The sequence below is a fragment of the Schistocerca serialis genome, chromosome 2 (assembly GCF_023864345.2).
Source record: "Schistocerca serialis cubense isolate TAMUIC-IGC-003099 chromosome 2, iqSchSeri2.2, whole genome shotgun sequence".
NCBI lineage: Eukaryota > Metazoa > Arthropoda > Insecta > Orthoptera > Acrididae > Schistocerca > Schistocerca serialis.
The window spans coordinates 97,532,373-97,546,576 of NC_064639.1; the positions used below are offsets into that span (position 1 = coordinate 97,532,373).

At 41.7% G+C, this 14,204-nt stretch overlaps 1 protein-coding gene across 9 annotated transcripts in view; it reads left to right on the forward strand.

Annotated features, from left to right (window-relative positions):
- LOC126456778 (zinc finger protein OZF-like) overlaps positions 1–14,204 on the forward strand; it is a 181,276-nt gene that overhangs the window by 60,326 nt on the left and 106,746 nt on the right. For all 9 annotated transcript variants that reach the window (XM_050092557.1, XM_050092556.1, XM_050092549.1 and 6 more), the window contains one exon: positions 12,312–12,365. Coding sequence is in view for 8 of the 9 variants with exons in the window: in XM_050092556.1 (XP_049948513.1) it covers positions 12,312–12,365 (54 nt within the window). In the remaining variant the exon portion in view is untranslated. The remainder of the gene's footprint in view (positions 1–12,311; positions 12,366–14,204) is intronic.

The following is a 14,204-nucleotide window of genomic DNA, read 5'->3' on the forward strand; positions in this document are numbered from 1 at the left end:
CATTGGTAGTGTGCTGCTTGACATAGTCATGTCAATTAAATATCTATCTATAATGATGCCAAGTGATACAAAATGAAATGAGCATGTAAAGACAGCATTAGGGAAGATGAGTGGCCGACTTTGGTTTAATCGCAGAATTTTAGGGAAATGTGGGTCTTCTGCAAAGGAGACCCTGTATAAATACTAGTGCAAGTCATTCTAGAGAAATGCTCAAGTGTTTCGGATCACCACCAGCTCAGATTAAAGGAAGACGTCGAAGCAATTCAGAGTCAGGCTGCTAGATTTGTTACTAGTAGGCTTGATTAACATGCGAGTATTACACAGATGTTTCATGAACTCATATGGGGATCCTTGGAGGAAAGATGATGATCTTTTCATGACCACAAAGATAAGATCAGAGAAATTAGAGTTTTGTGGAGGCATATAGACAGTCATTTTTCTCTTTCTTTGTTTGCCACAGGAACAAAAGAGGAAATGGCTAGTAGTGATACACGGTATCCTCTGTCATGCAGCATACACTGGCTTCCAGAGTAAATGTGTAAAAGTGGATGGATGAAACGTTGAACAATCTTTTGACTGCTGTTTCCTAATGCCAACATCATTGTTCATAATTTTGTAATTTGTGTGCATAGGCATTGTTTAAATTCTTCAGTCTGGCAGCTATAGAATGGGAGAGCAATCAGAAATGGTGCCAGAGACAGGAATTCATACGACATTATTCCGAATGTCTTGTCTGAAAATTTTTGAGTAGTATTGTGAAAAGGGTAGTTGCTACTCACCATATAGTGGAGATGCTGAGTTGCAGATAGGCACAATGAAAAGACTGTCACAAAATGAGCTTTCAGCCAACAAGGCCTTTGTCAAAAATAGACAACACACACACACACACACACACACACACACACACACACACACACACACAAAACTTATACGCACATGACCACAGTCTCTGGCAGCTGAAACCAAACTATGAGCTGCAGCGCGTGATGGGAAAGGTGGGGGATAAGGTCAAGGCAGGGGCAGGGAGAGGGAGAGATAGCAGCTTAGAGGTGGGGGACAGTAAAATGCTGCTAGTGGGAGCATTTAGGAATGAGGTGGAGACAGGATAGGGCAACTAGGTGCAGGCGGGGGGTTAGATGGAGGGTGTGGGAGAGAGGAGGAGTGGTAGCGGAAGAGGAGGGAAGAGAAAGACTGTGTGCATGGGGGGAACAGAGGGCTGTGTAGTGCTGAAATGGGAATAGGAAAGGGGATAGATGAGTAAGAACAATGGCTAACGAAGTTTGAGGACAGGAAGGTTACAGGAACATAGGATATATGATATATCACAGGGAGAGTTAGCCCCCACCCCCCTCCTTCAGTGCACTTCAGAAAAGCTGATGTTGGTGGGAAGGATCTGGATGTCATAGGGCACTGTTGTAGACCTTATAGCAAGAAACAGACCTGAACTTTTTGAATCAATTAACATAGAGGAGGGCTTTGGTGATCATAATCTGTGATATCATCAATGACTATGGTCATTATAATGGCTATTAGGAAGGGTAGACAAATATTTTTGGCTGCACAGGGTGCCTCGGCGGTCTGAGGCACCTTGCAACAGTTCGCGCAACTCCCCCCCATCGAAGGTTAGGGTCCTCCCTCGAGCATGGGTGTGGGTGTTGTCCTTAGTGTGAGTTGGCGTAACTTATATTGAGTAGTGTGTAAGCCTAGGGACTGATAACCTCAGCAGTTTGGTCCCATAAGAACTTACTACAAATTTCAAAATTTTTTTCAAAAATATTTTTGCTTAATAGCAGTGATAGAATACAAGTTGGAGATTATTTAATTATTCGTCATCAAATATTCGGTGCTGAGGATGAAGCTGGGGAGTACAAATGGATAAAATTCAAAAGCATAGTTCAGTACACGATAAACAAGTGTGCTCCAGACAAGACCCATTGTCATTAAATAAAAAGGTTCAAAGTCAAAACCTATCTGACAAACTAAAACTGAACAAAGTGAAAATGAGCACAAGGAGAGCAATTAGAGAAATGTTCAGTGACTTTGGAACTAAATCTTACTAACTGATCTAACTACAAACTCTAAGAGTTTCGGTCTTACTTAAAACCGGTAAATGAATCAAAATGATCTCTTCAGTCACTCCATACCAAAACGGAAGATGACAAAGAGAAGACTGAAGTATTGAATTTGGTCTTCCAAAACCGTTTCACTTTGGAATAACATAATATAGTCACTCGTGTCAATCACTGGTCGATGGCATACCTGTGAGATTCTACAGAGTGTCTGCGGAAGAACTTGTTTTCCTTCTGGCAGCAGTTTATCGAAGGACACTGGAGCAATCGAGGGTACCTAGTGACAGGAAACAGGTACAGGTCATTCTCATTTTTTGAGAGGAATTGTAGGACCGATGCAGATAATTATAGGCAACTATCACTGACATCAGTCATTTGTAGAATTCTGGAACATGTTTTATGTTCCTGCTTTATGATGTTTTTGAGGAACAAAAATCTTCTCTATAAAAATCAACATGGATTCATCAAACATAAATATTGCAGAACTCAGCTTCTTTTGTTCCTCCATGAGGTCCACTGGGTTTTAGACATCAGCATTCACACTGATGCGTTCCTTGACTTCAGGAAGGCATTTGATATAGTCCTGTACTGTCATTTAGTGAAAATAATACCAGCTTACTGAGTACTGGATCAGATTTTGGACTGTATTCAACATATCCTTACAGATGGAATGCCTTGATTAGAAGACATTGCCTGGTGGCATATTTTGTGACCTGTTGTAAGGCATTCAACTGTGTTGATCATAAGATACTTGTAGAGGAAACATAACGCTATGGAACCTGAGGGCAAAAGTTATCTGGGTAAAATCCTGTCTACAGGACAGACAAGAGAGAGTGTTAGATAGAAGGAATATGCAGCTAGGCACTATAGATTCTGCTTGGGAAATAGTATTTGTGAGGTCCCACAAGGTTTTGCCCTTAGTCTCTGCTATTTCTTATATACAATAGTGACATATCTCTGTCGTCCAATAAAGCAAGTGGCTTCACAATGTTTGGAGATTATGCAAGCGTTGTTATAGACAATGAAACACCCACTGACTTAGAGTTTAATGTCAACCAGTTACTTGCAGATATTCTGAACTGGTTCACAATATACCCTCTAGCAGTAAACCTCAACAAAACAAATTACATTCAATTCCATTTTGATCCCAGTCTACAGAGGTTGTTATTACATGTAAGAGCCAACAGATACAGAGACTGTAATGTTTGAAATTCACAGTGTCCATGGGCATAACTGGCTTAACAGACACCACATCCTCCAAATCCGTAACAATGCTCAGCAACATTTGCCACCAGTTTTTTTTTTCCAAAATTGGAGACATCAGTGTCTCAAAATATTTGTATTTTGGCTACTTTCATTCGCTGTTATGTTAAGGAATCTTCTTCTGGGGCAGTTTTCTGTTACCAAAATAGGTCTTTACTATTTAAAAAAAGATCGCCAGAGTTGTGTGTAGATTGCTTCCAACAACCACATCATATTCTTAGTTATTTATGTCATTATTCATTCACACATGATCTGACAGTGACATAGGATTTGTAATCGCAAGGCAATGAAAATAAATAGCTCAATAGCTGTTTAAGCAATTCTAAACATGTTATCAAAAGGAAAGTTTCTACTCACTATATAGTGGAGATGCTGAGTCGCAGATGGCCGAAAGCTTATATTGTGTCAGTCTTTTTGTTGTGCCTATCTGTGACTCAGCACCTCCCTATATCGTGAGTAGCAACTTTCCTTTTCTTAATATTGTTACATTCTATGCTGGATTTTTCATTGTTTGATTTTTGTTTAAGCAATTTGGGATATTAAGTACTACCTCAAAATATCTCATTTTGATTGCAACATTCATGCTTGACAATCCCCCAATGGGCTCACCACTGTTTGGTGGGTTCGTCCTTGGCTTCCATGGGGCCCCAGCCTTTGTGGCATTTTTTCCCTTCTGTGCTGCATGTCTATCCTCTTGATATTCTTTTTCCTCTCCCTTGGGGAACACGTCTAGGTTGTTATTGGGAATGTTCTGCATTGTCTGTCGCTGACGTAAGAACATTCTCACCTTTGTTTTTTGCTCCCTCCCTTTTCTTCATTTCTCTTCTCCTGTTGTTCCTCCACTTTGATGTTTGAGGTTCCTCTTTTTCTTCTTCCTCCGTGTGCGCCCACGCATTTGACGCATAACAGGTGACTGGGTAACACACAATTCCCAGCCTGGATCGACAGGTAGGGTTCACACATACCACTTGGTATAGGCCAGGCCCAGGGAGGGGTGACTGCCTGAGCTGCAACCTTCCCAAATTGCCGATTGGTCCCTCTGTCAGATGTTTGGGAGGTGTGACCGGAGGTGTGAACAATCACCTAAGGCTTGTGCGCCCCCATGTTGAAGGGAGGCCCCAATTGGAAGGAGCATGCTCTCGGAGATGCTGGCAATCATGGGGGATTTTCTTGCAATGAGTCAATCATCTTCCCAATCAACGTCTACGAAACATAAACGTAATGAGGCTAGTGATTCGAAGACCCTTCCTGCTGCACCACAGTTCCTCATGGTCTCATGTACTGAAGATGGTCAGTTCTTCGCCACAGTAAATTCGTTTATTATTCAGAAAGATGCTGATGCAATTGCTGGCCCTGTGAAATCCTGCTCTTGTTTATGGAATGACACTTTCCTTTTGGATACTGCTTCTGATTCTCAAGCACAACAACTGCTTGCTGCCACACTTCTTAACGGGTACCCTGTTCGTGTCATGGCCCATAGAACTCTGAATTCTTCCCGTGGTGTAATTGACACTAGGCTGCTCGGTGGTCTAACCGAGGCAGAAATTCAATCTTACCTCTTTGATCAGGGTGTCATTGCCACCCATTGTGTAATGAAACAGGTAGATTCCTCCTTAATGCCCACCCGCACTCTTTTCCTCACCTTTGATAGAGTGGTGCTGTCATCCAAGATTAAAGCAGGCTATGAAATTATCACAGTCCGGCTGTACATTCCAAACACAATGCACTGCTACCAATGTCATCATTTCAACCACACTAGAACATCTTGTTGACATCCTGCCAAATGTGTAATCTGTGGTAGGGATGCGCACGAGGGTGATTGTCTGCCTACTTCTCCCCGCTGTATCAACTGCAATGGCGGCCATGCTGCCTCCTCTTGGGATTGTCCCGTGTATCTTGATGAGCGTGCAGCCCATGAGGTTCGCTCCATGAGGGACATGGTCACGCAGACATGTGACCTCAAGTTCAGCTCTGAGGTTGTGAAATTGCCCAGTGTCAAGGTAGAATCACCATCCCCCTGTCCCACTGTGCAACAAACCGTCAAACTCTTGCCTCAAGGGGCGGAGCCATCAGCTACACAACAAGTAGGCAGGAAAGGACAGGAGGAGTACTCCCATGAAGACTTACTCCATCCCTCTAGCCAAACAACACCGTAGTCTTCCTCTAACTGGAAAGGCTCGAAGAACTCCACCAAAGGCAAACAGTCTTTACCTTTGCTAACTCAAAAATCCTGTTCGAAGGTGTCGCCACATGGTACCTTAGCCCAGCCGGCTTCTGTCTCGCCGATGGACACCACCAATTGTTTTTCAGTGCTGGACTCCACGGACTGACCGCACAAGTAAGCCAATGCTTCTGTGGACCCCATGGAGCAGGATCCTCCTGCTTCTGTGCCCCGTAGTAATGACTCTACACTGGCTGTCATTCGGCGGCTGCCGAGTTGACACCCCTACATCTCTTCCTCCTCATGACTGTCCTCCAGTGGAACGTTCGCGGCCTTCAGTCCCACAAAGAGGATTTACAGCTGCTTTTAGCATTGCAGCATCCCCTTGTACTCTGCCTTCAGGAAATGAAATTGCACCCTCATGACAGCTTTGAGCTTTCACATTACTTACCGATGTGTTTTGACCTTCCCCCTGAGGTCAGCATTCCATCTCAAGGGGGCGTCATGCTGCTCATACAGGATGACATTCGTAGTCAATCCATCTCCCTGACTACCTGTCTTCAGGCTATTGCTGTTCACCTATTCTTTCCCCGCCTGACTTTTTCCCTCTGTACCATTTATGTCCCTCTGTGATTTGCTGTCACCAGGGCAGACTTCCTTCAGCTTATTGAGCAGCTACCTCCCCCATTTCTGCTTCTCGGTGACTTCAGTGTGCATCAGCCCCTTTGGGATTTTCCCAGAACCTGTCAGAGAGGTGCCCTCTTGGCTGATCTTCTTAACCAACTTAATCATTTTCTGCCTTAACATGGAGCACCCACTTTCCTTTCCGACTCCTTGCACACCTATTTCCGTTTACACTTATCCTTTTGCACTGCCCAGCTTGCCCATTATCTTGAGTGGACCGTTCTTTCTAACACCTACTCGAGCAACTATTTCCCATGTGCTCTCTGTTTGCTGACTCCTACCCCATCCATGTGCACGCTTAATGGCAGCTTACTAAGACTGACTGGCAGCTTTACTCCTCCCTGGCGACCTTCGAAGAACAAGATTTCCCCAGTTGTGATGACCAGGTGGACTACCTCACCAATGTTATCCTTGCTGCTGCAGAACGTTCCATTCCTCGCACTTCCTCCTTACCACATCATATCCCAGTCCCTTGGTGGACTGAGGCATGCCATGATGCAGTTCGCACATGGAGACATGCTCTCCATGTTTTTAATCGTCATTCTACAATGCCAAACTTCATTCATTATAAACAGATGCATGCAAAGTGTTGTCACTTTCTTCAGGATAGCAAACGAGCTAGCTGGATTTCATTCACTAGTTCTTTTAACAGTTCCACCCCTTCCTCTGTCATGTGGGCCAACCTCTGACGGCTCTGTGGGACGGAGATCCATTCCCCATTTCAGGCCTCATAGTAGCAGATGATGTTATCATGGACCTGTTGCTATCTCCAACACCTTGGGCCACCATTTTGCGGAAGTTTGGAGCTCTTTCCACTATTCCAATGCTTTGGACAACTTAAAGTGGTGAAGTATGTGTGTAAACTCCCACTTCTTTAACAATATGGTGTACTTGAGATTGTCAGCTGACTTTTCTTGCTGGTTAGTTTTCTTGCTGGTTAGCTTGCTGCTGCAACCACCTTTTCTCTTCTTCTCCAAAGTATATTTGCTAGGAACAAGAATTTCTCAAGACTTTCTACTTGTTTAATAATTTTCTACTTATTATTATAATTAAGCAGATATATACAGTCTTTTTTTTTCCTTCACTTAATGATGTACATTTAAACATCAAACTTTTACAGATCTTATTCCTCACATAAACAAACACTGTCAAGTAAGTCTCCTTGCATATCCAGAGGTTAGAAACAAATTTCATTTACACATAAGAGAAAGTTGGCTTAAAAACTGAGTCCATTCTCGTCCTGAATCTGAATACATGTCTTATCCTCTCCAAGTCCAAGATGAGCATTAATTAACAATATTTCAACTGTTCTTTTTTTCACTACTATAGTCAAACCATGAACCATGGACCTTGCCGTTGCTGGGGAGGCTTGCTTGCCTCAACAATACAGATAGCCGTACCGTAGGTGCAACCACAATAGAGGGGTATCTGTTGAGAGGCCAGACAAACATGTGGTTCCTGAAGAGGGGCAGAAGCCTTTTCAGTAGTTGCAGGGGCAACAGTCTGGATGATAGACTGATCTGGCCTTGTAACACTAATCAAAACGGCCTTGCTTTGCTGGTACTGCAAACGGCTGAAAGCAAGGGGAAACTACAGCTGCAATTTTTCTTGAGGGCATGCAGCTTTACTGTATGGTTAAATGATGGTGGCATCCTCTTGGGTAAAATGTTCCGGAGGTAAAATAGTCCCCCATTCAGATCTCCGGGCGGGGACTACTCAGGAGGACGTCGTTATCAGGAGAAAGAAAACTGGCGTTCTGTAGATCAGAGTGTGGAATGTCAGATACTTTAATTTGGCAGGTAGGTTAGAAAATTTGAAAAGGGAAATGGATAGGTTAAAGTTAATATAGTGGGAATTAGTAAAGTTCGGTGGCAGGAAGACTTGTGGACTGGTGAATACAGGGTTATAAATACAAAATCAAATAGGGGTAATGCAGGAGTAGGTTTAATAATGAATAAAAAAACTGGAGTGTGGGTAAGCTACTACAAATAGTATAGTGAACGTGTTATTTTGGCCAAGATAGACACGAAGTCCACGCCTACCACAGTAGTACAAGTTTATGTGCCAACTAGCTCTGCAGATGATGAAGAGATTGATGAAATGTGTGATGAGATAAAAGAAATTACTCAGATAGCAAAGGGAGATGAAAATTTAAGAGTCATGGGTGACTGGAATTCGATAGTAGGAAAAGGAAGAGAAGGAAACACAGAGTAAACATATCAAAGCTAACACTTGGTTCAATAATCAGGAAAGAAGGTTGTATACATGGAAGAGGCCTGGAGATACTGGAAGGTTTCAGATAGATTATATAATGGTAAGACAGAGATTTAGGAACCAGGTTTTAAATTGTAAGACATTTCCAGGGGCAGATGTGGACTCTGAGCACAATCCATTGGTTATGAACTGTAGATTAAAACTGAAGAAACTGCACAAAGGTGGCAATTTGAGAAGATGGTACCTGGATAGATTGAAAGAACCAGAGGTTGTGGAGAGCTTAAGGGAGAGCATTAGGGAACAATTGACAAGAATGGGGGAAGAAAATACAGTAGGAGAAGAATGGGTAGCTTTGAGTGATGAAATAGTGAAGGTAGCAGAGTATCAAGTAGGTAAAATGATGAGGGCTAATAGAAATCCTTGGGTAACAGAAGAGATATTGAATTTAACTGATGAAAGGAGAAAATATAAAAATGCAGCCGAACTCTTCGGCGACACAGCCTTTTCAATTGTGTCCTCTGCTCAGACTCACTCAGTGCACTTCAGAGTCTGTGTGTGTTGGACACTGCCCATCCCTTAGTGCAGCGGGTCCAGGAAAACTGGCAACTGCTCACTCTTGGTGCAGCCAGTGTGATGTTTCTGTGTGTTCCTGGTCATGTTGGTCTGCCAGGAAACGGTGCTGCTGCCAAAGCTGCAGTCCTTGTACCTCAGTCCGCGAGTACCTATATTCTCTCCGTTGATCTCTGTGTTGCTGTCTGTCAGGAGGTGGTGTCCCTTAGGCATCGCCACTTGTCTTCCCTTCACAGGAATAAGCTCTCTCAGTGACTTGGACGACCTCCGCATAGCCCTCCCGCCCAGAGGAGTTTATTTTAACTCGGCTGCATATTAGGCACTGACTTTTTAGTCATCATCATTTGCTAATTAGCGCTACCCCACCAATCAAGTTTTAACTGTCCACCGCTTCCTGATGGAATGTCCATTTTTTAACCTTTTGCATTCTTGTTTGGGTTTGCCGTCTGAGTTATTGGCCATTTTAACAAATGACGTGCGGGCGTTCAACCATGTCTTACTTTTCATTCGCCAAAGCAATGTGGTGACGGCCATTTAATTTTTAGATTTGGACCTCCGTTTCTGTATGGTATCTTTTTTAGCCTTTTTTCCACATACCTGTTTTTAGCTGTCTTCTATTATGCCAATTGGGACTAATGTACAGTCTTTTTTTAACTCCTCTCTGTCTTTGTATTCTATAGTTTTGACTTGGGCGCATATGACTCCAGTTGTTTTTGCACCCTAAAGCAAAACAAAACCAAACAAAACCAAAAATCATGTTTGACAATCCTTCTAAATATGAAATAAATGAGTTATAAAAGAAGAAGGAAATGTGATATACATTGTAACCTGAAGAATTTCTCTCTGGCACAGAAAAGTGTAAAATACATTAGCACGAAACTATGTAACTAGCTAAGTTCCCACCTGTGCAATTCAGAAAGGTGTGATCTCTCCTTGCAATATATTCTTTGTTCCCACAACCACCCTGGCCTCGACCTTCACTAATAATCACTGTCCTTCACCCACCTATCTCCTTCCCTGCTCCCACTCCAGCACTACACAACCTTCTACTCCATCAATGCAGCCACTAGTCTTTTCTCCTCATCTACTTCTCCCTTTTCCATTTCGCTCCCCCCTCCCTCCCCCTTCCCACTCAGATCTCCTCCTGACTCCACCTAGCAGCCCTACCCTCTCCCCACCACGTCCCTGCATTCTCCCACAAGCTGCGCTACACCCTCCGCCACCCATACCCTGCTGTCCCTCGCCCTCCCTGCCACAGCTTCCTCCTCTCACTCCCACCTCCCACGAATTGCTTCTCTCATCAGGTGTAGTTGTTCTCAGTCCAGCCTTGGTGACCAGAGACAGTGGTTTTTGTGTGTGTGTGTGTGTGTGTGTGTGTGTGTGTGTGTGTGTGTGTGTGTGTGTGTGAGAGAGAGAGAGAGAGAGAGAGAGAGAGAGAGAGTGTTGTGCTTGCTTCAGTATGTGTGTATTTTTCTACTTTAGAAGGAGGTCATTTGGCTGAAAGCTTAAATATTGTGCTGCAACTCAGCAGCTCCTCTGTGTGGTGAGTTGTAGCTTATCCTTTTCAGAATACTGTCATTATTATATCCTGTATTTTCCATTGTTAAAATTATTTAATTGGATAGATAAAAAATCTACTTGCTAACCAGCGGCAAAACACACACACATGACGGTTGTAACTGGCAAGCTTTCGGAGCCAATGGCTCCTTCTTGAGGCAGAAGGGTTGAAGGGGAAGGAAGAAGGGTGAAGGAAAAGGACTGGAGAGGCTAGGAAAAGGGGTAGCTTTTGGGAAAATCACCCAGAACCGCAGGTCAGGGGAGATTTAGCGTACGGCATGAGAAGGAAAGACTTTTTATGCGTGTGTTCTGCCGCCACTTGGTAAGTAAATTTTTTTTATCTATCCAATTAAATAATTTTGTCAATAATTGATTGTTTCCATTGTTATATTTTTCATTGTTAGATTTACGTAATATCTGAAATTTGTAATTCATCCATTTTACTGGTTGTTGAGCTCTGTGGCTGTGGATTATATTATTTTAATAAATACAGCAACCAGCCACATTTTTGTGTATTGTTATTAAAGTTAAAATGTGTTTTGCGTTTTCATCTACCTTCATTTAGCATTATAGATATTGGAATCATTAGTCAGTACATCATTACAACATCAACAACAAATTAGTTGTTGCATTTGCGCTGTCCAGAATAACAATTTTGTTTGGCTACTGCACTTCACAAGTTGTACATTTATGTTTCATTGCTGTTACCATGCAATTACTTTCTACTCTGCTTGTTGTTGTTCCAATTTCTGCATTTTTAGGTGTGGCACACAAACACAAATGTTTGAGCCACATCTAAAATCACAAAAATCAGAACAATAAGAAGCAAAATACAAAGTAAGTACACTTTTACAACTTATATTGTAAATATTCAATTCACGGAGTGTTGTACCTAAACAAAATTGTTATTTTGCACAGGGCAGCTGCAGCATCCAGTTTGTTGTTGATTTTGTAATGGTATACCGACTGAAGATTCAAATATATGTAATGTTAACCAAAGATTGGCGAAAGGTCGAAATGCGTATTACCTTAAACAACAGTACATAAAAAGTGGCTGGTTGCTGTAATTCTTAAAATAATCTGAAATTCGTGTTTTTAACCTCTATATGTTTAATGTTGTGCCTCTGGGATAGTGTCAAGTTCGTGGTTCCATTATTTTTCTTCCCATACAATATCTTGAGGGCTGACCCAGTCACCTTTTTTGAGTGCTGCAGCTTTTTGTGTTCTTTGTACTCGCTGGTTAACTCCATCCACACTGTGAACTATTGTTGAACTCATGCTGCTACGTATAGCTGAGTTCGATGCCCGCTACTCCCTTTGGTGCTCTTTTGTTTTTCAGAGCCCATACTGATATTGCTTGGTACGCACATTCTCTTAGTGTTTCCCAGCTGTGGTGGGTGTGATGACTGGTGAGATCTTAATAAACTGAGCACAAGCCCCCAAGTGTTGTAATACACAGCCAGTATTACCATATGGGAGTAATGCAGCACCTTAATTGGAAAGCAGTAATTCATGTGACATTCAAAACATGGTACAAAGCTTTGCCAAAGGAAATCCTAGATTTAATGGTGACGTGGACCATAAATTGTGGTAACTGTTTTGAAACTAACTGTAATGAGTTATGGCTAATGTTACATTCATATAAAATTTATTGAACTGGACTTCATGAACTAATAAAAAGAAAGTGATTCACGAGTGATAAGATTACTTATTCCATTCCAGTATTCACTTCCCATATGTCTCTCTTTTTTATTAACAAACTGTATGGTTCTTTCTGCTCCTCTTTGTTCCAGTGAAGGAAGAACTGGGGACAAGAACACCTCCACCTCCTATCACCAAAACAGAAGGTAAATGTAGATTATACTCTTCTAAAATGTAGGAATAGCATATAACCCATTTATTTATATGGTTATATAATTGATGCAGACTTTGCTTAAATTGTTTGATCTTTCTTACTTTAGAGATCTGTTGTTTTATGTTTTTCCTTGTAACTATATATATGACTTTATTGCTTATGATTTTATTCTTATTTTTTTATGTATTTACATTCTTAATTTTATTAAGTATTGTTGTTGTTATGGTGAACAGTGTAACTAATAAGCTTTAAATCATTTTTCACTTGTGTGCCCTTCAATCAATGTTAGTAGTATATGATAGTTAAAAGTGCTTTCATAGTAAAGTACCACTATGTATTACTTCAGTAAAGAAACGTAGTTCAGACTTATAACCACTGTTAGTCCCATGATGTTCCTATCAGTAAAGAACACTGGGCAAATAAACATTGTGTTCAACTTATTTGTTTCACAGCAAATTTCAAATAAACAATTCATAATTTCTGATTTTGGATCTCTGAATACATTGTCATTCTTAGTTGCTTGTGTGTAGTAATGCAGGGTGGCTGCATACTGCATATGATAGGTAAGTTGGCCATTGACAAAAACAAGCAAGGCACTATGTTGGTCATCCTCCAAATTGCAATCTCTTCTTACTTTTCTTTAAAAATTATGGTTCACTTAATTTGAAAGCAGTTGGACCTTTTGAGGGAAGAAAACTTACAAACAGATTGCACATGACAGAGGAAGAAACTGTGTGTTTACTGCCACTGGCATTTCAGTACTTATCTGTTGCAGACAGTTAATCAGTAGTGATGATAAGGATCCTCAGCAATAAAAAATGATATCCATTGAAATCATTTGTTAATCTTCAAACAGTAGAACAGTGTAAGCGAGAAGAGTATTATTAATACTCTTCTCACTTACACTTATATAACTAGAAAAAATCTAAGGCATCTGTTCCAGAGAAGCTGTGTTTCTCCATATTGGTTCAGTACGAATCTGATTACAAATACAGAAAGGTCAGCTAGAACTAATATTGCATGTCAGTATCTGTGCGAATAGTAGGCATTCACAGGAATCACAAAAGTTGACATTTCAGTCAAGAATACTGTTTTTTGTACTAGAAGAAATACTTAAAATGTATATTATCCTCTCAAAATATCATTTGTTGCTTGCATGTGCATATGATGCAATAAAACTTATGAAGGGACAAAAATCTTAAATGAATACAACATTCATTTACAAAGCTTAGTGTAATTCTGTGATTATCTGTTGTAAGAAAACAGTATAAACTCATCTGAACTTTGCTTTTGATTGTATTCTGAACACTCTCTCCCACTCGAAGAACTTTAGCACAGGTTTCATTGACATGTGAAACTCTGTAGGTAGCGACCCACAGCAGGAATCCCACTGGTCACAGATCGTCAGTTTGCCCCACAGCGTCGACAGGTTGTGGTTGCTGACTCAGTCTGTTTCTGTAAGAATACTGTGATATGGCACGTCACCCATTGAGCGTCCCCTTGAGTGATTGTCTCATCTGTTTAGTTTGCTACCGCAAGTCCACAGGCACAGTTCCCCTGCACTATTGTTCTCAATGTGCAGTGTTAGCAAATGCACAGGAACAGCACTCAGCACGCAGGAAAAGCACTCAGCGCAGCTTCTTGTTTTGCGTGACCACACAGTCACTGCAGTCTGTACGAGGTTTTTATTGGCACACCTACCCTCTGTTGTTGTTGTTGTTGTTGTTGTTGTTGTTGGCGAATACATGCCTGCAGGGATGTTTATTGTACACTGCTAAGTACAGCGTGCATAGCTCAGCCATAGTGGTGGTGGTGCTTGGCTGCTTGCTGC